This window comes from Thunnus albacares, chromosome 17 (genome assembly GCF_914725855.1).
Source record: "Thunnus albacares chromosome 17, fThuAlb1.1, whole genome shotgun sequence".
NCBI classification, from domain to species: Eukaryota; Metazoa; Chordata; class Actinopteri; order Scombriformes; family Scombridae; genus Thunnus; species Thunnus albacares.
In genome coordinates this window covers 6,132,986-6,157,095 of record NC_058122.1, presented here as the reverse complement: position 1 = coordinate 6,157,095, position 24,110 = coordinate 6,132,986, and the positions used below count along the sequence as shown (strand labels likewise).

Sequence of the window (24,110 nt, the reverse complement as noted above, 5' to 3'; positions counted from 1 at the left end):
ACAAGATATAACATGCTAATCGGTGCTGGTGGGTAGATTTTGTTACCTTTGGACAGAGCCAGGCTTGCTGTTTCCCCTGTTCTCAGTGTTTGTACTAAGCTAAGCTATCCAGCTGCTGGCTGTGGCCTATCTTACACACATAAGAGTGGTATCAATCTTTTCATCTAGCTCTTTGTAACAAAAGCAATCATGCATATTACCCTAAATGTTGAAGTACTCCTTCAAACATAACAGGTTATATATGCAACTAGGAGGGATGGGGGGTTAGTAGGGGCCCACTGCTCATTTTAGCCCTAAGGCTCCCTGACAGGTTAACCCTGCCCTGCTGATATGGATGAAATATTAGTAAAGGAGGGAACTGGAGACAAAAGTTTCTATAGATCATTACTGAAATATTAGGCTATAATGATACCATAAAAGAAAGATGTATTCCTCACTTCCCAACAAAACCCTAAAGATGTGAATATTGGAAAATAAATATAACCACTAGAAAGTACTGAATGGCCTGGACACACTTGTATCTCCTGTAGTGATATTATAAAGCTGTCTCTGTAAGGTGTGTGCGTTGATGTGGTGCCCGCGCGCTCACGTGCGCACGCACGAGGGACAACCCTCTCCACCAGCAGCGTCATGTAGCTGTCGGCTGCTCAAGTGCGGTGTCCGCATTAACTCTGTGACAGACAGAGGAGCTCCAGCACCGACAGCGTCAGCTTTGTACACAACCGAGATCCGGGAGCAGCTCCAGCCCGTGAAACGGCGAACAACGAAACGGGAAATAAGTAGCCTGTCGAGGAAGGAAGGCACCTCGGCTGCTGGTGCTGTTGCTGCAGCAGAAAGGTGCACTTTGTTAGCTATACTTTTATAAGCTTCATAACCCGGCCGGCATCTCACCGCCGGACAGAGGATATCACCGTATCAGAGAGAGGCGAAAGGGAACCCAGTTGGACGTTTGTTCTCTTCCGCAAAAACGGTAAGTTTCTTTAAGTTTCTGAGTCCAGTGTGTATGTGTGTTTTTTTCCTGCTTCATATTTCCCTCATGCCTTGGTGCTATTTGGAGCACCCTCACTCAAAATAAAGTGACTCGTTGCCTTTTTTAAAATTGTTGTGTGTGTGTGTGTTTTAACTGAATAGGTTGATCCCCACGAAAATATAGCTAACGGGTTTTTATTTTTTAGGTCTGTTTTTGTTCGACACACAACTGTTGCATGATGTAAGCATATTTGGCATATAGTGTTGTGTCATTAGTAACTTTCCAATATCGAAATAATGTCCAATCCTTTTGATTCTCATCTATTTTCGCGTCCCAGCCCTTCCCCTAATGAGAGAACAGATGTGACAGCTGCCAACTAATCAATAGTGGTTATTTCCTGTTGGTCAGGCAGCCTGCTGGCTCCTGGCTCAGCAAACAGTGCCAGCTAAAGGACCTGCATGGCTGCACCATCATCCGGCCCTGGTCACCACAATGGCCTGTATTTGTTTTACTGAGATAATGCCACTCTCATGTGCCATAAAGAAGCTCCCATTCTCATCCGTGCTGCAGCTCAGTAGATGGCTTCACAACACGGAGGATGACTGTCCTGGTAATAATATCATGGCAGGTGCTGATGTGGAACACCGTGATGTGGTCAAGCTGTTTTGTTTGTGAAATGTTTGTTGCCTCATGTTGCTCTACACACGACATACTACAACTGACTGCAATTAGAAAAGCCTTCTTCCTTCACATGCTGTGTCTTGACAGTAATTTACATACCAAGAGGGAACTTGACACCACAGAATTAAGCAATGCAGTTACAGGAAATACTATATAAAGTAATTTATGTAACATGTTTATGAATAAAAACGTACATATAAAAGGAGAAGATAGAGAAGAAGGTAGAATCAGCAAACAGACTGTATGTGTCGACTTATTTGCCTTCAGACATCTAGACCTCCACAGTAAACATGAAGCACATGTGACTGGGTTTACCTCAGGCTTAGGCTGAGCTGATGGGAAAGTTGGAGTAAGAAAATAATAAAAGTTAAGTGTGGTTGGATCCATGCTATGGGATCTATAAGTACGCAAAAAATGTCCCCTCGGAGACCCTCACACAGCACAGGCGTCATGTGATTTGGGATTTCACAGCCAATGTCTTTAAGGATTAGAGAGACTTGAGAGTTGCGACTTTTATGTAATGCCCAGAGAACACTTCTAAGTCTGAAGAGAACGTATTTATGGGGCATTTACTTAGGCTTCAGATTGAGCTGTGAAGTGAAGTTGTGAAAGAGCATTGTGTTTTCCCATTGTCTGTAAAGCGGCGTTCATTGCAACATCAACCAGCACACAAGGTTGCACCGGCTGGTGTTTGTAGAAAGTGTGTGCCTCATGCCACAGCGGCCTTGATATTTTCTTTATTTTATTTTCTGCAATGATTAATCAATTGACAGAGAATCAATCAGCAGATATTTTGATAATTGAACAATCGTCTTTTTTCTGTTAAAAAAAAAAAAGCAAAACATTTGCTGGTTGAAGCCTCTTGAATGTGTGGATTCATCACCATTTCTGGTAGGGCTGTAGTCTGCTGATCGACTGGTCGATTAGTTGGTCGATATGCTCTCGTCCGACTAAATTCTCATTGGTCGAATAATCTCTTTGTTATTTTCATAAGGAGAAAAGTGCTACATCAATAGCTCTCCAGGAGTAATCCATTATTTCCTGCGGCGGGAGGGACAGACTAACAAATTACCTGTGAAAACGAGGTGTATTCAAAATACCATTGGTAGCGTGGCTCCGTTAAGGAGTATGTTTGCGTAGTGAGCGGGAAAGAGCAAGGGGCAGAGAAGTGACGGTGGATGCGAGCGGGGCAGAGGAAAGGGTCAGTAGTAAGTTGTCAGTCTGGTAGTAAATGTGCAGTACAAACTATAGTGTGTCAATTAATAAATGCTAAAAAGTCACGTCTGTTGTTTCCCCAAATGCTGGAAAAGTAAAGGGGGTTAGCTCCAAAGTTAGCAACAATGGGTTAGCATAACCCAAAGGCACAAAACAGAGAAATACAGAACAGAGAAATGTGTGACTGCCAAGTTTACTATGCACACTGTCGTCCCCCCCCCCTCAATTAGTTGAAGATTATGTACAACTTTAGTCGACCAAGATTTTCTTTGGTTGACTGCAGCCCTAATTTCTGGCTGTAATGGTTTCATCAGAGAGCAGCGAACTAAGTAACATCAATTATTTTAAATCATTTTTTAAATTGACACACAACTGTATACAAAACTAAGCCACCAGTGTATGTATGGAGCGAGTACTCACTCTCTCATACACTGGCACTGTAAGTATTGTGAGAGTAAACACGTGTACACACAGTAAACCATTTTGCCAGGCTTGCCAGGCTCAGTAATGAGCTTCCTCTCCTCCTCTTTTTTTCCACCGCCCTTGGTGTTAGTGTGATTGATATCTCTTTCCTGCTCTGGAGACCTCCATCTGGCCAGTTAAAAGCTGAGCGAAGTCACTGCCTTGACCACTAATGGGTCTTGCCGGCAGCTGAGTCCTAGTCTGGTCTCCACGGAGACGAGACTCACCAGAGAGAGGCAGGGCTGAGCCGCATCGATTGATCAGTTGTGTGTTTGTGTGTTCGGAGGGGATAGACATGGCCAAGTCTCCTTTTCACACCCTGTGCTGTGCAGCTGCTCTCCCTCCTCCCTCTGTTTGGATGACAGACACTGAAAGGCGTAATGTCAGGTAATCTCATACCTGCCCTCAGGAGAGATTACGCTGAGATGAATGGCTATAATGAAGCAGGTGGACAGATGGCAGAGCTTCCCGTCATTTAAGAGCACAAATGTTAGCTATTCTAAACGTTATCTCAGTGTTATCTTTTTCATTTCGATGACAAACCCTTTAATGGAGTTGCAACAGGATTACAGTCATCACAAACAGATTTCACTCACATCTGCCTCTGCTTTGATTCAATAGTAGAAAAGTAACAACTACACTTTGTAACTTCTGTAGAGCATGTTTCATTCTAGCGCTGAAGTGATTAGTTGATTAGCTCAAGAAAAAATGAATCCGCAGCTATTCTTATAATTTTTCAATATTTGCATGTTTTAACTTTCAAATGTGAGAACTTCTTTGTTCAGTATGAAAGTCAATTGGATATCTTTGGGTTTTAGATTGTTGGTTGGACTAAAAAAAGACTTATGGGAATTGTGATCGGCATTTTTCACTATTTTCTGATGTTTTATAGTTTTGTGTTATATATATATATATATATATATATATATATATATATATATATATATATATATATATATATATTATAAGATAAGAAGCAGATTAATCTATAACAGCTGCAACAAGTAATCGATTCATCGATTAGGTGGTAGAGAGAAAATATGGGCAAGAATTTTGATAATTGATTAATCGCTTAGAATCGTTTTTCAGGAAAAAATGCTAAAATTCTGGTTCCAGCGTCTTACATGTGAATATTTTCAGATTTCTTTAGTCTTCTATGATAGTAAACTGAATATCTGTTGGTTGTGAACTGTTGGTCGGGACAAAACAAGATATTTTAGGTTGCTTTTTCAATCTTTGGGTTTGAGATTGTCTGTCGGACTACAAAAGCAATTTAAAGATGTCAGTTTGGATTTATGGGAATAGTGCTGGGTGTTTTCCACTATTTACTGACATTTTATAGAAGACTGATCTTTGTATGTATGACGACCTCCTGACCGATGTTCCACACTGGGGTCACATGATATCTAAGTCAGTTCCATTTGCTGATGATGACAGTAAAAAGCCATTTAAAGCTTCACCAAAGCTAGTAAACTAATAATTGTTGCAGCTCTAATTGATTCTAAGCAGCATCAGCTATGCTCAGAGACCAGTTACACTCATGGTGCTACAAGATGACATTTTGACACCGGCTTGTCCTTCTCCTCCCTCTCTAGATGGCATCAAACGACTCACGGCTCCAGCAGCAGCCGTCCCAAAAGGACGCAGCCGACCAGAACTTTGACTACATGTTCAAGCTGTTGATCATTGGCAACAGCAGCGTGGGCAAAACCTCCTTCCTTTTCCGCTACGCAGACGACTCCTTCACCTCTGCGTTCGTCAGCACCGTGGGCATCGACTTCAAGGTCAAGACGGTCTTCCGCAACGACAAGAGGATCAAACTGCAGATCTGGGTGAGTGGATTAAAGATGCCATAAGTTTGATTTCTGCCATTTGTAACAGGCAAACTAGAGAGCGTAAACAAAGTGGATGCTGCCTTCCCCTCAAGATTTTATTGCTTTAGCTGTACATAAAGACAACAGGGAGATAAACAAACAAGTGGAATGCTTGTTAGCACCAGGACGTTTTTTTCAGTCAACATTTCGGACAGCTGAAAGGTTACCAGAAGACCTGTGGGTTTCACCATTGTGCAGGTTTAGCCTGTAAATTGTGCAAGCGTAAAGAAAGCACGACTTCCTCATAGTTTCAAACACATATTTACTCCCTCCACTTATCTGGCATCTACTAAGAGTTCACACGATGTATCAAGCTGTGAAGGTGTGAAGTTTCCAGACATGAGAACTGTGTTCAACTATTTAAATTATCTACGGAAAACAAAAATCATTCCTGATGCTTCTGGCAGCTCTTGGGTTTCTCATTGCTGTGATTTCTGTGATTTGTCCTGATCTGATGGGAACATTTCTCAACTCCACGTTCTTCGTTAATCATATGATTGGCATTTAATTATGTTGTGAGGAAAATTTCATCACTAAGAAATGAGGTTTCACTCCGCCACATTTAATACTTCCAGATTTGGAGATGTTTTGCTCTTTATTAAAAAATATGGTTGAATTTATGGTTTTGGAATTTAGATAATAATCTGCCCCCCCCCCCTCCCTCAAATGTCACCATGAGGCATTTAAAAGATGTATCCTTCCTTCCTGTGTTATGTTTATCACCCACAATAACTTGTGAAGATATTGTTATTGCAGGAAGATTATTATGATAGAGCCCTTTCAGGACCTGTTATATAATACAAAAGCAATGCTGTACATATTAAGTTGGTGTAGCTCACATATTCATATTTGTTTTGTTGAGACAGGCTGGTGACATCTTGGATATTATTGGAGCTGCAGTTTGTTGAGTTGTGAGGCCTCGCATATCTTTCAGTTAGTATTGATGGTCTACTTGAGACTGCTGTTCCTCTTTCATGCAGTTTTTCATCTCTATGTAGCGTATGTGGTCATGATTTTTGAAAACTTATCAGTGGCACATTTCATGAGTTTGTAGCTGTTGTGACCGACGCTGCGCCAAAGCAAGCAGCAGTTACCGTTATTCACAAAGTCAGTTAAAAAGGCTTCTTTACAAAATTTTGGGATGTCAGTTTAAAAGACATGGGCAGGTAGGGAGAGTGTAACAAAAAGACAGACATGAGTTGCATTATGGGAAATGTGGGATGCAGCATTTTTTTCAACTAGGGACAGAAAGTCAGGATATCTCAGCCTCTGTAGCTTCGATGTCTTTCTTCTGTTTTTGGATGTGTTTGTTGTGAGTTCCTCAGCTTTCTAGTGGTGCAGCACTTGGAGCACAACTTTAAGTTCATTTTATTTTACATATAACATAAAGTTGTAGAGAGGCTAGATACAAGCTGCCTGAACTTTTGATGCACCAAACACCCTCGGCCATCACTGACTGAAAAACACTAACAAACCATGGCCCGAGAATTCCACTCCTCTTAAACAATCTGACTGAAATATTGTACATTGCATTCCTCACAGTACACTACGAATCCTATTGATATACGTTGTTAAGGCTGTTCAAACAGATGATTCATTTGAACCAACAATGTGTGAGCCACTGTATGATACACACAAGTTGACCAAGATGAATCAGCAGCAGAGGAGCCAACACCAAAACACACACTCAGTCACTTACCTGACCAAACATGTGTTTCTATTAAATGACATGCAGCATTAGCAGTGTGTGTGTGTGTGTGTGTGCGTGTGTGTGTGTGTGTGATATTCTGAGAGCTGAGGAGGGTGTAAGTATTAACTGTAGCGACTGTATAATATGTGTTAGATAATAACGTGATTAGTAGGCTTTTGAGAAGGTGGGCCGACTTGTGTTGCCTGGACTTGACGTAACTGCTGACGGTGCTGTTTAATGACACAGAGACCTGGTATTTCCTAAGCTCAGGAAGCAGAGGAAGTTCCCTATCAGCATCCGACGGAGACATAATGAAGATATACAGCAGCACTAGAGTAGCAGTGTATTTAAAGGGTGTGGGAGCGGCAGGCATGTCCAAGTACAAGTCCTCCTTTGTGAAGTGCGGTGTTAATAATCAACTCTGTGAAGTTTCCTCACTGTTAAATTCATGTTAACTGGCACTGAGCAGCATCTGTAAGAGATTTCACTCGGTTCTTAGACAAAGAGTATTGTTGATGATCTCACTCTGCCAGCTGCTAGCTTGTGTATCATGGAAACAAGCTAGCCTGATAACACACCACATGGCCCTCGCACCGGAGAGATTCGTAGAGCACATGTACGATGTCGACACGCTGCATACACACATTGTTGACATCCCTCCTTTTTTTGTGTCATGGAAATATGTTTCTGATCTTTGAGCAAACACACACACACACACACACACCTTTCGCACACTTAAACACAGCCACACATATGTTGTGTGTGTGTGTGTGGTCACCCGGGGATGATATCCTGTGTGTGGCACTGCTTTGTGTTGGCAAGCCAATAAAAATAACCCAGGTGACGCTTGTTTAAAGAACAGGGTCCCGGTGACGTCTCAGTCCTCCTGAGCATGCAGGAGCCTGATTTAAACCCCTCCCTCTCTATCAACATGCATATACACGTGAGAGAGCAGCTTTTGTTTTCAGGCTGGGGTTGATTGTAGCAACCCTGGAGACCGTCTATTTGGTTAGACGTCCCATTATGCTGCCAAATATTTGATCATCTCTGCCTGCATGAGATAAAGATGGACCTGGAATATTTCAAAGTCAAAAGTAACCCCTGACAGAAAGCAGATTGTGGTTTTATTGGAAAGAATGAAAGAATATACCATCTCTCTGATGCTGCCTCTGATAGAGGGATTTATGCACCAGGCTGCCCTCCCTGCCCTGTCCATTTTGTAAAGTGAGAAGGATCATTTGGGTCGACCACCCGGAGCTGTCCTGGCTGAAATGGAACATTCATAACCCTCAATGGCCTCTGGTTACCTGGACAACTCACTCCTCCTCCTCCTCGTCTTCACTGTGAGGAAAACATCAGACAAACACATAGGCCTTCGATGCAAATGAAGGACTCAGACAGGTTACTAAGTAACAGTGAGAGTGGAGGGGATTTGCTCCACCACCTCTGTCTACCTGTTTGATCTTTTTGCTCTGAGCTTCTACTATAATACTATATACTGTAACATCTACAAGATGCTTCAGACAAATGGGTCGCTCACTGTGGCCGGGAGGCAGCGTTGGCCAAACCTCCTCTGTCTCTGTGACGCTCACTTTTTTGTTATCTGTGTGTCTCTTCTGGTTATTGATGCAAGCCAGAAGTCCTGGTTTGATGAGAAATGATTGTGGTGGGAGCTCATATCTAAATGCCCTCTTCTGGCAGATTGTGTGAAGTAGAGCAAGAGGCATTTTGATGTGGTAATGAAGCTGAGTGCTTTGGGAGGAGAGGAATGAAAAGAGGTTTTGCAGCGTGCAATCTTACCTTGATCTATCCTTTTGTTTCCCAGCACAAAGGATTCCTAACTTTTTTGTGTGCTTTTTATGTTTTTTACCTTCTACAAATTAAACCAGATACAAACTTGAGTTTCATAACGCAAATTACTTGTTACAAGCTTCTCATCATGAATAGTACGGCAATAAATTGTCAGTCAAAATTTCAAAATGTCAGTTTGAGGGAAAATTGAGTTTGCCTCCCCACCATTACCATTCATTAACTAGACCACCCTTTACACCCATGTTCAGTGTAAAATAACTGTCCATCTACATTCTGACAGATGTTTTTGCATTATACAGCTGTACTGGAGTAGACCACTCACTCTAATAGCTAGCTGTTGAATTTGCTCCACACTGACTGTGTCAAAGGCAACTCAAAGCTGCAGCTAAAGGCCATAATTTGGACAATATTGCCCCCTTATGGTGTAAAATGATTAATATAATGATCACAGAGGAATTTATGATTTTTCTTTTTTTTTATTATATTACATATATTACAAAGGATGTAAAGTGTATGTGAAGTGTTGTATAGAAATATATTAATGTGTATGTGTGTAAATGCAGGACACGGCAGGGCAAGAGCGCTACCGCACCATCACCACAGCCTACTACAGAGGAGCCATGGGCTTCCTGCTCATGTATGACATCACCAACCAGGACTCCTTCAACGCAGTTCAGGACTGGTGAGTTTCTGTTGATACCAACACCTGGAGCTTATGTTTTTGGTCCCGTTTCAGTCAGTTAGAACATCTCAACAACTTCTAAAGAGCTGAATGAAAGTTGGTGTAATGCCACAGGCCAGGGAAGAAGTAATAACCTTTTGGTGTGGATATTGCCACCTTGTGGTCATTTATGGAGCACTTTTGCTCATCAATCTGGAAGTGTGAGGTGAACAAGCAAGCAGCCTGTTAATTTCTTGGATTCCTTGTTCCATCATGTATCTATTCTTATAGGCCATGTCCGTTTCTTTCAACACAACTTTTTTTTAATTCTTTTTTTTCATCACCTTCCTTCACCATATGTAAACATAAGATATTTGGATGACCTTGAATACAAATATGTTTATTTGCTTTATGGTATTTAAAACCATTTTCCTATAACTGGTTAAAGGAATGACCAATTTAACAGAAATTGCCATAGATCTTGAACACACCATAGCACTACAGGAACTTTATCAATACAAGTGTTGACCGCACTTATACTTTATTACCATGTATACAAGAAAGGATCTGATTTGTTGGATCCTTAATAGCTTTACAGATCCAACATACATTTTTTTATACTTTTTACTGCTTTGATTCATGTAGACTGTGGAACTAACTCTGTGTCTGTCCTGCAGGGCGACGCAGATCAAGACATACTCATGGGACAACGCTCAGGTGATCCTAGTCGGCAACAAGTGTGACCTGGAGGACGACAGGCTCGTTCCCACAGAGGACGGCCAGCGTCTGGCAGAGGATCTAGGTAAAAACTCTCTCATGTGCTCAGTATTACTCGTCTTTTTGTAAAACTGTTACCTGCGTGTGTATACAGTATATATTTGATTGTAATAATAAATTAAGTGAAATCACGTTCTTCCACCTGTGTGCCATTGCACCTCCTCAGGTTTCCAGTTCTTCGAGGCCAGCGCTAAGGACAACATCAACGTCAAGCAGGTGTTTGAGCGTCTAGTGGACGTCATCTGTGAGAAGATGAACGAGAGCATGGAGGGAGACGCCAACCTCGTGTCCAACCACAGGAACCAGGGCCTTAAAGACTTGCCTTCAGAGAACCATGGGGGCTGTGCTTGCTAAACCATCTGCCTTCTTACCAAGTCACCCAACATACACACACATACACATACTGATACTCATACATAAAGACCAACTCCTGCTCTGTGCCTCAACCATGGAAAGTGCTGAGCCTTTTCCTCTCTCTTTACTGCAGCCAAACACAGCCCAGCACAGACCAAAGGACAGCTAGCTGAGATAATCATCATTAGCTCTGTCAGACCCCTCTGCTTCTCTTTCTTTTCCCTTAAAGAGGCCCACTCTGTGTCTGTGATCTTGACCCATCAGCTCTGTGGTGAGCTGATAGTCCACTGAAGCCTGCCCTGTGCTCTGTCCACCCCCACATCAACCACTTTGACCACTGCTGCGCTATTAGCATTTTACATTTACTGTACTTGAAACATTTGTTCAGTGGCTTTCATTTTCTGAGCCAAATATTTGTGCAGATAGCTTGAAGCTAGTGATGCCAAATGTGATGGAGACACAACATGTGTTGTTTGGCATTCATTGTTCTGTTTGAAATTCATACATATGCTTGACTTTCTATGAGCCTATGAGCCTTGAAAAACCAGACTGCATGTCGTTAGCTCAGCATTTGCTAGGAGACATACATAAGATTTGATTGTTGCTACTGAACCTCATGAACAGCTATTTAAATATGTGATACTGTAGATACAAAATTAATAACGTTTCCTCCTATATCTCTTTGTCTCAGATGTGTTCAGAAAGTGATTCTGGGTTGATAGATTGTAGAAAATTCCACAACATCTCCAAAGCATCTGCCAAAAGACCGATGACAGTTCAAAAACTGGTGTGCTTGTCCAGTCATACAGTCATTCATGCTCATGACTGATTGAAGGAGAGAGGAATAAACCATTTTTGTACAGCCTACTTGAAATAATATAAGTCTCAAACAAAGACATGAGCTTTGCAAGGCTTAAAGGAATATTTTCATTACATATTTTGGGAAATCCACTTATTTGCTTTCTTGCCAAGAGTTGGATGATTAATACCATGCTCATATTTGTACTGTAAATGTGAAACTATTGCCAGCAACCACTTTGCTTATCTTAGCACAAAGACTTTGTTTTTTGTACAGATTAAACAAACAAGTTATTACAAGCTAGGGAGCTTTAGAAGTGCTGGTAGGTAGATTTTGTTATTGTTGGACAGAGCCAGGCTAGCTGTTTCCCCCTGTTTCAAGTCTTTATGCTAAGCTAAGCTAACTGACTACTGGCAATAGCTGTATATTTACAGTGCAGACATGAAGGTGGTATCAATCTTCTCATCTACCTCTTGGCAAAAAATAGTATTTTCCAAATTGTGGAACTATTCCTCAAACAGAAATCAAAACACATGTTGAGTTTACAATCAGAATTCAAATGCCTCTAAATTCCTCTAAATATGGTCATATCAGTACAGCACAGCCAAATGAAATTCACTTGTGAGAAGAACTGTGAGCCTTCATGTTGTTGTTTTCGGGGTTAAACTTTGTGAGGTCAGGTGATGATAATGACTTTTCTCCTCTAAATAATTTCTCAGTTGTAAAATTCCGAGGTACACATCTCATCATTCATCACTTATATATTTAAAGCATCAAGTACGTCAGTCAAGATGTTAAAGAAAACCAACTAGATATAATAATTAATACTCATGTTGTATTCTGAATCTTGATGCCAGTCTTGTATTGCACTTTGCCTCCCTCAGTGCTTCTCGGCGGCCTTTTCTCGTGCACTGATGCTGAAAGAACAGGAGGGGTAGGGTAATGATAAATGTCGCCTGTGTGCTTGTGTGAGGAAGTCGTTAAACACTGGTGACACTTGGATTCGTCACATGACCTGCCCCACGGCATGTCCTCACTCACCCCTTTGTGCTGCTCTTTCTTAAATGCCTTGCTCTTTCTCACACACACACACCCATGCTTTCACCGTGATACACACAACATACACACACACACACACACACACGCTGCTCCTCTAAGTGCAGCATGGCAAAACAGCTGGAATGGGAAATTTACTATGCTTAAAAGTTGAGTTTTACAAAGTAGTCAATTATCTTCTTTTTTTTTGTTACTGACATGATGACTATTGTGTGGAAATGCAGCACATTGTGTGTGTGTGTGTGTGTGTGTGTGTGTGTGTGTGTGTGTGTTTATACTCAGAAAGGGAAGAACACTGAACTCTGAGAAGCATACTTCTAGGCCTCTGTTAGCACTATCAGGAGAACTTGTTGCAGAATGTTAAAAAAAACAAAACAACTTTGTGTCACTTTATATCCCATTACTGTAATATCTGTCATCTTTTCACTGAAGTGAATAAAATGAAGTTTTTATTTTCATTCCACAGTATGTTATGTTTGCCAACAGTTGAACTGTACATTCAATCATTTTTGTTGCTCCATTATACCATTTTTGACATTTCAGTATTGAACGGTCAAACTGAAAACTGTGTCCTGAAATTGAAAAGGCTGGGGTGACTTTGGATTGCTCCACAAATCAGGAATTACAAAAACTTACTAAAAGACATTTTTTATTTTTATTTTCTCTAATTGTCATTTTTTACAGTGCCATTTTCGACCATCACTGTCCATGTGCAGGCTACTGCCTGTCAGTTAGTCAACCACCTGTATGATAGCAGCCTCACGTTGCCATGCCAAAGCCCATCGTTCCACACATCCCTGGGGTTTGGTCACAACTGGTGGTCACCTCAGTCCCTCCCTGCTGTTGTATAAGCCTGTGGTCAGTTATCTCTCCTGTCAGTGTGTGCTGCTGAATAGTGATATAGTTTAACAGTTATCAGATATATCATCTCATCTGCAACACAATAAGCTTTGATGCAGGGCTCTAACATGAGGAGGTTGTGTGCACGGCTGGACTAAGGTCACTGACTCATAACACTACATTTGTATTACATGTATAATGTACTGTGCAGTTTTGCAATGTATTTGAAAATAATGCAGCATTGTTTCTGTGATGGTTTCACTAAAGGAGCTTACAGTGGTGGCTGCTGCTTGAATACACGTTGAACGTCCAGTATCTGCCATGTGCGTTGTAGAAAAACTACTGACTCAAATAAGTTTGTAGCATCTAGAGCAGTTAGTCAGAGATGTGTTCTTTCTTTCTTATGTTAATGGTTTCTTTGTTTTCATGTGTTGCATTCCTGAATGGTAGCTTTCTAAAAGATGGGAGATTAGACAGGTGATCCCTTTATTTTAGGTTCTGAATGTGTTGGATGGAAGTTTTGTTAAAAACTGCATATAAACAAGAATACATTTAATATGTTGAAATGTGTATATGAAAATAAAGAATATATTCATTACAAAAAGGAGAGCATAATTGCCAATTATTGTCTTTAGTTATAAGACGGTTGTAAAACAGTTGCTTAGGGTTCTATGGTGCACTCACAGTGGCAGTGCTTTTAACCTTTGTGGTGGCAGCAGCATCAAAAGTGTAATTTATTACCATGCATCCACCTCCTAACCCCAAAACACCAGGCCAGGGCTTTTTTCACGTTTTATCTGAAGAACCAGTGAAACCACACTCTGCCATTGTCCTCCACAACAATACAGATTTCCTCATCCTCCTCTTCCTGTCACCACACAACTACCTTCCCTGTGCAGGGCCTCTGCATTCAATTTTCAATTTTACTACGCTGGCTCAAAATGGAGCTGAATTTAACCAAGCTGGTTCAAAGTGTAGCTAAATGTCGTCATGTGAGTGAAATTCAGCTTTTCTTTACATAAGTACCAGTTTTCACTGGCATCTGGCTGTCTTGCCGCCTTTCAAATGATGTAAAAAAAGCGCTGAATTGCATTTAAACTGACGGGGATGGGCCGCTACGCCCCCTTGGGCTACTTATCATGGGTGAAGAAACAGGGATGCCTGCAGCTCTGATAATGCTGGTCAAACGAAAAAAACACATGGGTGCAGTATGTAGATAAGAAACCGTTTAGGACTACATAGGTGTGCGAGTATTCCGCGGTTACTCGGGCACATGCAGGGATTAAATTGGTCCGGGGCCAAGAGCTGAGCTAAACCTCTTCCTCAAATCGCATCCTGATGGGGTCATCTTCAGCTGTGAGCTACAATTCACACATGAGACAGGTGTTCGGGAGATACTTATTTTAAAAATAACACAATTATTCCTTTTATTTCATTCGTAATTCCCCTTTCCTCATATGGGGCGACTTAAAATATCTATCTATCTATCTAACTATCTATCTATCTATCTATCTATCTATCTATCTATCTATCTATCTATCTATCTCAACGTTTGTGCGCTTTTACGCACGAGACATGTTCGAGGCTCACTTCCTCAGTCACTACAGCCAGCAGAAACAAGTCGTAAACATCAATGAGCGCGTGATTCCCGCCCATCAACAAGAGAGTAAAACGTTTTGTAAGATTGCTCTTGCCCCACCTCTTCTTCACTGACTTTGGGTGAAAGTAAACAGCTTGGCTCTACACACCTTATCGCTCACAAGCAGGCGCGTAACCGCGTTGCGCTATCCATGGTATCTAAACAAAAAACAAACCTCCCCCAGGCAAGAGCTGCAGCAGACGCGTTTGTGACAGGTTGTTCTCCAGTTATGCGGGCGGACAACAGAAGGCCAAAGTCTTTCTGTCCACAGAGAAGACAAAAGGATGACATATGATCACCTGAACCGATTGTTGGCACTTTACACGATATTCTGCGCCATGCGGACGGCTTCATTCGTCCAGGGCGCACGAGATTTCGATAAGAAAGGTAGGATAACATTTTTTCGTTAAATGTAGTTGCAGCAAAACAGAAACTCTTAAAGTAGAATACGTGGAAATATTCGGTAGATTTTTATTTACCCTCCCTCACAATTTGTTGGATACACCAGGAAACAAAATCGTTGTTTCTTATACAGTGCCATTATAGTGGTGTTGCAATAAATGACTAGATTTCATATTCAAGGCAACAAGCAAGCAAGCTTTTGGCTGATCACAACGATATGCCATTGCACATGGTGCTGCTCTCACACTTGTCTGTTGCCCCCCCAACACATTACATTCGCAGTGTCTATGCTGCTGAATGAGGAGCCAGAAAACCCCAAGTGCTTTGCTGAAGGCAGGAAGGACTTCACGTGCTTCTGGGAGGAAGATGAGGAGAGAGCTGGCTCTGTGGATCAGTACTCCTTCACATACACCTACCAGTAAGTCACACTGAGGGTACATCAATTAGCCATGTGGTGTTCAATATTGTTAATAATATACTGTAGTCAAAGCTGACAGTTACTGGATATACCTATCAGTCTTTGTTTTTTGAAAGAAAAATGTGAGCTTTTACATCATCACTTGACACCAAAGTTCTCTATTGCAGACAAAGGCTACATAATTTTTTAAGGGTTAGTAGACCAGGGCTATTGAAGAATTACTTTAAGGGTTAAAAACAGTTTTTACAGACTGTTTTAGGGGCCTAGTATTTAAAAAAGGCCAAAATATCAGTCTAGATATTAAAAATGAAAAGAGTACCATCCAGCATAGAGTTATGTCAGAATTCTTAGTGGCTTCATTCAAGAACAAAACATTAAACTCTCTTTGAACCCTCAGTGTTTCTGTCTTCCACTGTCCTGAACAGAAATGAAAACAGCAGCAGGTGCCCACTGAGGGCCCTCCGTACAGCTGGCGGGAAAAGGCTGTACATCTGCCATCTGAACCGAACCCAGATGTTCGTCCAAATGGACATTCAAGTTCATCGAGAGGCAATACTGATCCACAATCGCAGTCTCCTCATCGAGCTTGTCTGTAAGTTATTTTACTGCAAACTGTGACACTACCTCAGTTACTGCACAGTTACAGGAATGCATTTCAAAAGTTTGTGTGGGAATGATGGCTATGGTTTTCATAGTTTTTTTAAATTTCCCAGATAAAGTTTTTTTTAAAGCAGCCATGATCGGTATTTGAAACAATGGATTACATGACTACTTTTATGTGAAAGTGGTTGCTTGCAAACCTACAGAGAATTATTATCTAACTATCTAACTCTCACTGCTCACACCAGTGTGTTTTTCAGCAAAAAGCTCTGAGAAACCAACTGTACTCTTCCTGTATTTCCTTCAGGAGTTGGTGAAGAGCAAAACGGAGCTAAACGGAGAGTGAACATTGAAATTACAGTACATTTATCATGTCCCCCAAATTAATGCTAATGTTTCTGGGTATGTTAAATGTGTAAGCAGGTAATTGTCTGCTCTATATAATGTTTGGTTTACAACTGCTCCATAGTGGACATAAATTCAGTTATTGTTTAAATAGTGCTGTAATCAGTACACACTTGTGACAAGCGTGCGTGTGTAACATCAGGGTATGGAGTGGTGTGACATACTTTTGGTGAGGAACAACCTTTCCTTGATCTCCTTTGAAATCCTCCCTAACAAGCTGCCTCTTGTACCACAGTTCTTCTGGACCCTCCGGCTAACGTGACAGTGAGCAGTACAGGTCAGACAGGTCAGCTGAATGTCACCTGGGTGCCACCTCCCCTCAAGTACATGGACGACAGCATGATGTACGAGGTCAGCTACGCTACAGTGGACAGCCACGTGGAGCAGGTATGGCAGTTGTTTTAATGTCCAGCATGACCTCACTGATACGTTAGAGGCTGAACAAAGATTTGAGCAGCTGGTTTTCTCTCAGGTCGGAGGGTAGGTGCCCACACGGACCTGTATTAATGAGTTGAGGACTGTTTTGCAGGTAGAGGTGGCACGTGCCGGCTCTGAGTTGATCTTGAGTGGTCTGCAGCCAGGTACAAAGTACAAGGTACGGGTGCGTGTAAAGCTAGACGGGATTAGCTACAACGGCTATTGGAGTGCCTGGAGTCACCCGGTGGTCATGGAAACACTGCCTGCAGGTTGGTATTCATTCACATATGCATTAAAAAAATGTAATTCCTTTTAATAATCCTTTGGCTCTGTCACATATTCCTAGCAGTAAAGGCATCTATTGGAATATGAAGCCCCCAAAATCAAATTCACAGGTTTTTCTTTCTTTTGCATTGTTTGTTTCTAATGCATTGTTTTTGACCATTCTGTGCCTCCTCCAGAACTCAATCCACTCATCGTGTCCTTGACTCTCATCATCTCTTTCATCCTTGTTGTGCTGTCTCTCACTGTGCTCATGTCGAATCGCAGGTCAGTTAACCAGGGACACATGCCTTCTTTTCTAGCCTAAAAAACATTTATACACAAGATAAATGTAGAATTATATTTTACACTATCTGTGCTTTTTTCAGGTTTATTGTAAAAAAGATTTGGCCAACTATTCCAACTCCTGACAGCAAGTTCCAAGGCCTTTTTACTGTTTATGGTGGGGACTTTCAGGTAAGAACAAGAATAAGAGTCTACACCCATGTTACGGCTCTGTGAGGTTGCTGTTTTGAGCTAAGTACTAACGTCAGCACGCTAACATGCTGATGTAATCTTTGCCACGTGCACCATCTTAGTTTGCTGTAATAGCATTCTAACATTTGCTAGTTAGCCTTAAACACAAAGTACAGCTGAAGCTGAGGGGAATATCCACATGGTGGGTCAAAGCCAGACATTTTTACAGATCTATGATAATACTTTGTTGTGTTTTTGTACAGGAGTGGTTAGGGCAGACCAACGGAGGCCTGTGGTTGAGTCCAGCTTTCTTCTACTCAGAAGAATGCCCCTCTTCTCTGGAAGTCCTTGCGGAGCTCAGCCTGAGCCCCTCACTGCCCTCCCCGCCTCTGCCACCCAAGGCCTCTAGAGCTTTAACTGCAGGCAGAAAAGAGGACAAGGATGTGAAGAAGGGGCTGGATGAGAGACCGCAGCTGGAAAGGGAAGATTCAGCTCCGACAGAGGGATGGAGAGCCACGCCACAGGACCACTGGCTGATGGACCGCTTACGGGCACTCCACCAGCTACCCGTCCCCTGCTCGCAGTCCTCTCTGTTGGAGTCTCAAGATGCTTATGTCACTCTTAGTGGCAACAACCACAGCGAGGATGAGCACCTTGATGACAATCTTGAGGAGGCCTTACCCCTTGAGGTGCTTTTTGCCTCCAGAAAGACAGTGCTGTCTGAGTCTCACTCTGACCTGGGGTCCGTACAGCAGAGCTCTGGGTCAGGTCGCCTTTCATCCCAGTCCAGCTTTGAGTACCCAAATCACGCCTGGACAACGAAAGGCCCTGGGTACACCTACATGGCAGTGGCAGACTCTGGGGTCTCTATGGATTATAGCCCCATGAGCAGAGTAGATGACGTTGGGAAAATGGTCATCTACGCCAATGATTACAAGAACGAGATCCCTGCTCAAAGAAGACCCTTCCTGCCAAGGCAGAACCCTGTCCACAATGACTGCTGAGAAGGAGCTGAGCTGGACAGGCTACACATGGACTGAGGAGGCTTGAAGCAGGCTCGGTGAAGGGTATTTAGATATTCACCCAAGCTACATGGCCTCTCATCAACTGTTAAGAAAAGCATACCAAGGATTCGGGCACTGACTGACACCAAAGTCTAAGCTAAAGGACTCAGAACTAAGAGTCCACTGGATGTACATACATCATCTCAACTTTATTCAAGTCATCCCTGATCTGTACAGGACAATACCATTACATGGAAATGGTAGCTGTGTGTGTGGTTCACACCAAATACTGATATTCAGTGTAAAGGTCTCCATGACGATCTGTTAGTATCCTACCCTGTAGATCAGATCAGGAATTTTTCTATAACTTCACCAAAATTCAAGTTAAGGGAGTGAACTCCCTGAGTGTTTCCAGAGTAATCTATTCATATTTGAGCTAAGTGTACTCTTATTTCTAAGCTTTAATGACAGAATGGCTATGAGGTTAAATTACACAGCAAACATCCTGAAAGACTGAACAATACAGACCCTGATGTGTCTTAAAGCATAAGGCTGCTGATAGTCTATATTTTTCTTATTTTCATTCAAATCCCATGAAAAGACTAAAACTGACAATGAATTGATCCTGTTACCTGTGTATCCTATAGCCTGATAGATGTTATTCCTCTATGCCGTAGAGCTCCACTAGTGTAGACTTAAGTCTACAGCCATGCTGGGAGCACTGTGAGGCTGTACATAGGCACAGCAGTGCTTTGAGCTAAATGCTAACATCAGCATGCTAAAATGCCCACAATGGCAATGCTAAAGTTCAGCGGGTATAATGTTTACCATCTGGGTTTATTGTGTTAATATGCCAACATTTGCTAATTAGCACTACACACAAAGTATATCTGAGGAAGATGGGAATGTTATTAGTTTTGTTTGACTTCGTCCTTCATCCATGGGGACCATGGATGTCTGTACAAAAGTTAATGTCAATCCATCCATTTGTTGTTGAGATATTTCAGTCTGGACCAAAATGGTGAACCAACCAACTATCATTGCCATCCATAAATCCATGTCACAAGCTATGCTAAAAACTATGAAAAACATCACTGTAGTTTATTTTGAGTCAAATTCATTCACCATCGTAGTGCTACAAATAGTCACTAGTGCATCAAATATATATTAATCCATGACTGAAAATAGTCCTGAACAAATGTACTATTTACTCCTGTTTGAGTAACGTTAGCTGAACTCTACAGTGCCCAGCTGTTTTAGGAAATTACTGAGTCTGTTTAAAAACTGAAACCAAGTACTTGTCATCTTCAGTAGAAACAAATGGGCTTGGTGATAAGTGCCACAGACAGTGTAGGTAAGTCAGAAAGGATTGAGAGACAGACTAACACATTGTCAATTTTGGTCTTTTAATGGGATTAGTTAACAATAAAAAATATGTACAATATTTCCAGCCTTATACTTTTAAAAACCCTCAAATTTAAATCACAAAGTGTTCACTTGAACCCCACAGCCATTATGTCAGTGTCATTTCTAAATCCGAAGAAACTCACTGTATTTGTAAATAATAATATAAGGAATTTTGTGTTTTATCACAGTTGTTTCAGAGAACATTCAAACTGGTAAGTTGTTGCCATTTCCCAAACACAGTATCCTGGAACAAATGAAATAAGAATACTTCTACTGTAGGCTGTGCAGGAAGGTTTTAAGGCAGTATTCATTCTCAGGTAACTGTAGCTGTTAATAAGTCTCTTTCTCGTCATGTTGAAGTTATTTTTAGTCACTACTGCCATCCCAAGAGCAGAGCATGTCTTAACATTGACATTTATAGTCATTGCAGTTCTGAAATCAAACTGAATATTTCCATATGTTTTTTCATGTTTACTTTTGTGGCTTAAGAATGATTAAGTGCATTATAATAGAAGTTTATAATTACATTTATTTACACTGTTGACTTATATTTTTAAAATTTGTATTGTGGCAGAGTAAGACACAAAAGGGAAACTGATGTTTTATGTGCTATCTTTGTTATCTCTCCACTCAAATGGTGGATATCTCCTTCTTAGGATGAATATTTTAGTGTGTATTTCCTCATTAGTAGCTTACTTATGAGTTTTTCCCCATGTTTTTCATTTTCAGAAACATTTAAAAGAATATTTTCTTTTGATAATGACATTGTTTATTTTTAAAAATTGACATTTTCTATATTTTTTCAGATTTATGAAATACTCTAAATGTGATATCAGCCACATGTCACACATGTATATTGCTCCAGTGGTTCCCAACCTGATGGGTCACAAGATGATTAAAGGGTATAAGAAAGAAGAAAAAAAGAACAACATTAATATACCATTCAAAACATGTTTATTAGAACTGTCTTTTTTGGATTTCTTCTTGTGAAATAATTTTACTTATACTGAATAGTTACTTTATGGTTTTACTTCTTCAGGTCTCTAAAAATATTTAAATCAATTCAATCTACAATCTGAGAGGGACAAAAATCACCTTCTGGTTTAACTGTTTAAAACTTAAAAGGTACAAACAACTTGTGATAAATGGCCACAAGTAGACTTCACTTTGATTTAAAGGGGTCCCATTTGGGAGGGAACCATTGTTCAGTTTAAGATGATCACATTCTTCAAGGTCTATGTACATTTGGTCAGTGTAATATTTTATTCTTATGTTTGAGTAACTTTATGTCATTTAAAATTTAAACTCATTAAATGTTATACATCTACAATGATCGTGGTCCTGTTAACTGATATCTGAAAGGGTGAACAGCAGATTACAACATGCTATACAGTATCAGTGATAAGGCAACAAGGTATGGTGAGAGATTTAAGTTTTATCACATGGACTTAAAGCAGAGGCTCTGCTAACTTAATGGAATGATATGGCAGAAAATATTATTTTGTTCATAAAAAAAGGATCTACTCAACTTCATTCATTCAAGAGAATGAAGTGTAACCATGACCAAAGCCTGTCACACTATCCTAGATCTTATTTTCACTTGAAATGCCTAACTGCTTAAATCTAAAGCTGGGCGATGCTGAGAATGAAGATTTCTCTCAACAAAACTACTCCGAGTGAACAAATTGGCTGTCAACTAATCACCCATTTCTAAAGTCAATTTCAGACCAACTTAAATTCCATTAAGCCATCAGGAAAAATGAATAGCTGCCACTCTTGGGCTACACCTGGCTTGTCGTCACAGTCTTTGGTGCAAGAGTCCTCTCTGATGCCCGTCCCAGAAAGGTAAATGTGCCACATTTCCTGCAGTTCGGCTGCTGTAGCTTCATAGCTTCTGTCTTGGTCCAGAGTACATCGTACCATGAAATAGCGATCAAGGACATCAAGGATGGGATCCGTGGCAGACGGCCCCCCACCGTCTTTCCCAGTGTCCCTTTCTGGCTGAAAAGAAGCGATGACACGGCAGGGGGCTGAGCTTGACGCCCGTTGCTGCAGGACTTGTGTGAGAAAGGCAGCTGTGTCGCACAACAGTGCAGACAGATGTGCAGCGCAGGACCGCTCTCCTGGGTGAAATCCACTGTGGCTGTCGGCTGCAGGAGCAAACAGGAAGCCCTCCAGCCTGTCAACTATGATCAGTGATGGAGGTGTGGGAGACGTGTTGGTGGACTCGTGAAGGCCAGCCACCTGCTGGAGCAGCTCCTCCAATGTCCTGGGATAGGAAAACTTGATTTTCTTTGAAGAAAAAAAAAAAAACTAAACTCAATTGACAGACAAAAGCTGAGTGAGTCAAGGCAGCTGGTCAGCCTGGACTGTTTTGATGGGCTTTTCACTATTTTTGGACATTTTATAGACAAACTAATGATTCATTTAATCAACACATTAATTGATCATGAAAATAGTGATAAGTTACAGGACTACAACAAATGATTTGCATAACAAAGCCCGATACACAATTATTCTTCTCAACTCAATTAAGAGGCTCAATGGTGCTTTCCATCTCATCTCGTGGTCTTCCTCGGTTTGCTCATGTGTCTTCACATGACCTAAAGCTGACCCGAAGTTGTCATGGACAGCTCTATCTTTATGACAACTGAATGAAATCCGATCTGCCGAGGAAGACCGTGAGATGTGGTTGAATGCCAAAGAAACACGATGACAATGAGTAGATTTTAACTTTTTTTTTTTTATATCAGTGTCCTCAATTAAGCTTCACTTAACGAAGAAACTTGATTAGCTACTTAGAAATAAATATGTTTGTTAACAAGTTAATAAAACCAAAACAAATGAAAATGCAAGTATGCACAACCCATACAGGTTTTGTATCAGTGAGATATATTTTTAAAAAGAACGAGGAAACAACTTTCTCATAAGGCACCTTTGCATTGGCTTTATCTTTGGTAAATCATCTCATTATTTACTGACCATTAATAAAAGTAATACTTGAGATGCCAGGTTGTAAAAAATCTCTCTTGCTGATGAGTCATTAACAGTCCAATCATTTCCAAATACTCATGAGTTTCTCACTTTCTAATAAGCCATTAATAAAGGATAATCAATAATCAATTATGCAGTTTTACATGAAGTTAAAAATATTTGCATATTCATATATTCTGGGATTTTTAATGAGGGAGAAGGCGTAGATGTCATTTTAAGGATTTGACGAGGTAATTATATGTTTTTTAATAGGAAAACCATATTAGACGCAAATTATTAATCAAGGTAGAATATTCTATATTCATCTAAAAACATGTCTGGAGGGGATCTTTAAGTAAGTAAGTTAGCCCTGTTGTAAATTGTGACTAAAACGGTGAGTACAGATGTAGTAGCCTACATTAAGCACACAGTTTGAGAACAATCTCTACCTTTAGACTTTCTGGGCTCAGGCTGGGAAAGCATTTCTGTAGAGACACTGGCAGGCTTTGAATCTGTGTTTGGGTGAAGAACATGACTCTCATGTCCATCTGTGAGGCTGCTGTCACAGCCGCCAGCAGCAGCAGGGAGCGGCTGGTGCTCCGCTCTCCGACCAGCAGTGTGCTGCAGGCTGCAGGAGGAGGGACGTCGGGCTCCTTCCTCGGGTCAGTTTGTGACATAAAGGTCCTAAAAACATGAGCTAAAATGTCTGTCATGACCACAGAATCCAGTTGGTTTCTGGACAATGACGTTCAAGCTGAAGTTTCCCGCGTCTGTTTACATGTTGCACGTTGGTGTTCGTGTTGCTTTGGTCCGTGTGAAAAACACCTCCTTTAATGTACCGTTCCGCCGCTGTTCTCGGTGTACACAGCGGGCATTTTGCTCAGCATTTTGACTGATACTTACCCATATGGTGCAC

The 24,110-nt window shown here is 41.2% G+C and overlaps 3 protein-coding genes across 4 annotated transcripts; 2 read left to right on the top strand and 1 right to left on the bottom strand.

The window, feature by feature from the left end:
• Positions 1-596: 596 nt before the first annotated feature.
• Positions 597-13,708, top strand: rab3db (RAB3D, member RAS oncogene family, b). Its single transcript, XM_044331461.1, has 5 exons — positions 597-970; positions 4,924-5,160; positions 9,268-9,386; positions 10,043-10,167; positions 10,309-13,708. The coding sequence occupies exons 2-5, from the start codon at positions 4,924-4,926 to the stop codon at positions 10,494-10,496; spliced, it is 669 nt and encodes a 222-aa protein (XP_044187396.1). The 5' UTR covers positions 597-970; the 3' UTR covers positions 10,497-13,708.
• Positions 13,709-14,844: 1,136 nt separating this feature from the next.
• epor (erythropoietin receptor) lies at positions 14,845-21,554 on the top strand. 2 transcript variants are annotated; one of them, XM_044331404.1, is made up of 8 exons: positions 14,845-15,217; positions 15,515-15,650; positions 16,076-16,242; positions 16,891-17,042; positions 17,185-17,341; positions 17,534-17,621; positions 17,723-17,810; positions 18,074-21,554. In XM_044331404.1, the coding sequence occupies exons 1-8, from the start codon at positions 15,115-15,117 to the stop codon at positions 18,812-18,814; spliced, it is 1,632 nt and encodes a 543-aa protein (XP_044187339.1). In that variant the 5' UTR covers positions 14,845-15,114; the 3' UTR covers positions 18,815-21,554. The 2 variants fall into 2 exon arrangements, with proteins under 2 accessions (XP_044187339.1, XP_044187338.1); XM_044331403.1 differs by lacking the exon at positions 14,845-15,217 and having other exon boundaries at positions 15,235-15,650.
• On the bottom strand, positions 21,324-23,907 carry swsap1 (SWIM-type zinc finger 7 associated protein 1). Its single transcript, XM_044331456.1, has 2 exons — positions 23,644-23,907; positions 21,324-22,513 (listed from the first exon to the last, which is right to left on the bottom strand). Exons 1-2 carry the CDS (start codon positions 23,905-23,907, stop codon positions 21,944-21,946), a joined length of 834 nt encoding a protein of 277 aa, XP_044187391.1. The 3' UTR covers positions 21,324-21,943.
• Positions 23,908-24,110: the final 203 nt, after the last annotated feature.

Bases quoted from the DNA above. Each gene is read 5' to 3' on its own strand.
- epor (XM_044331403.1), top strand. From the start codon at position 15,391: ATGACTAGATTTCATATTCAAGGCAACAAGCAAGCAAGCTTTTGGCTG. The intron at 15,651-16,075 runs GTAAGTCACACT...TGTCCTGAACAG, and splicing joins TCCTTCACATACACCTACCA to AAATGAAAACAGCAGCAGGT. The intron at 17,043-17,184 runs GTATGGCAGTTG...ACTGTTTTGCAG, and splicing joins TGGACAGCCACGTGGAGCAG to GTAGAGGTGGCACGTGCCGG.
- swsap1 (XM_044331456.1), bottom strand. From the start codon at position 23,907: ATGACAGACATTTTAGCTCATGTTTTTAGGACCTTTATGTCACAAACT. The intron at 22,514-23,643 runs GTAGAGATTGTT...TTTTCTTCAAAG, and splicing joins TGAGCCCAGAAAGTCTAAAG to AAAATCAAGTTTTCCTATCC.
- rab3db (XM_044331461.1), top strand. From the start codon at position 4,924: ATGGCATCAAACGACTCACGGCTCCAGCAGCAGCCGTCCCAAAAGGAC. The intron at 5,161-9,267 runs GTGAGTGGATTA...GTGTAAATGCAG, and splicing joins GGATCAAACTGCAGATCTGG to GACACGGCAGGGCAAGAGCG. The intron at 9,387-10,042 runs GTGAGTTTCTGT...TCTGTCCTGCAG, and splicing joins TTCAACGCAGTTCAGGACTG to GGCGACGCAGATCAAGACAT.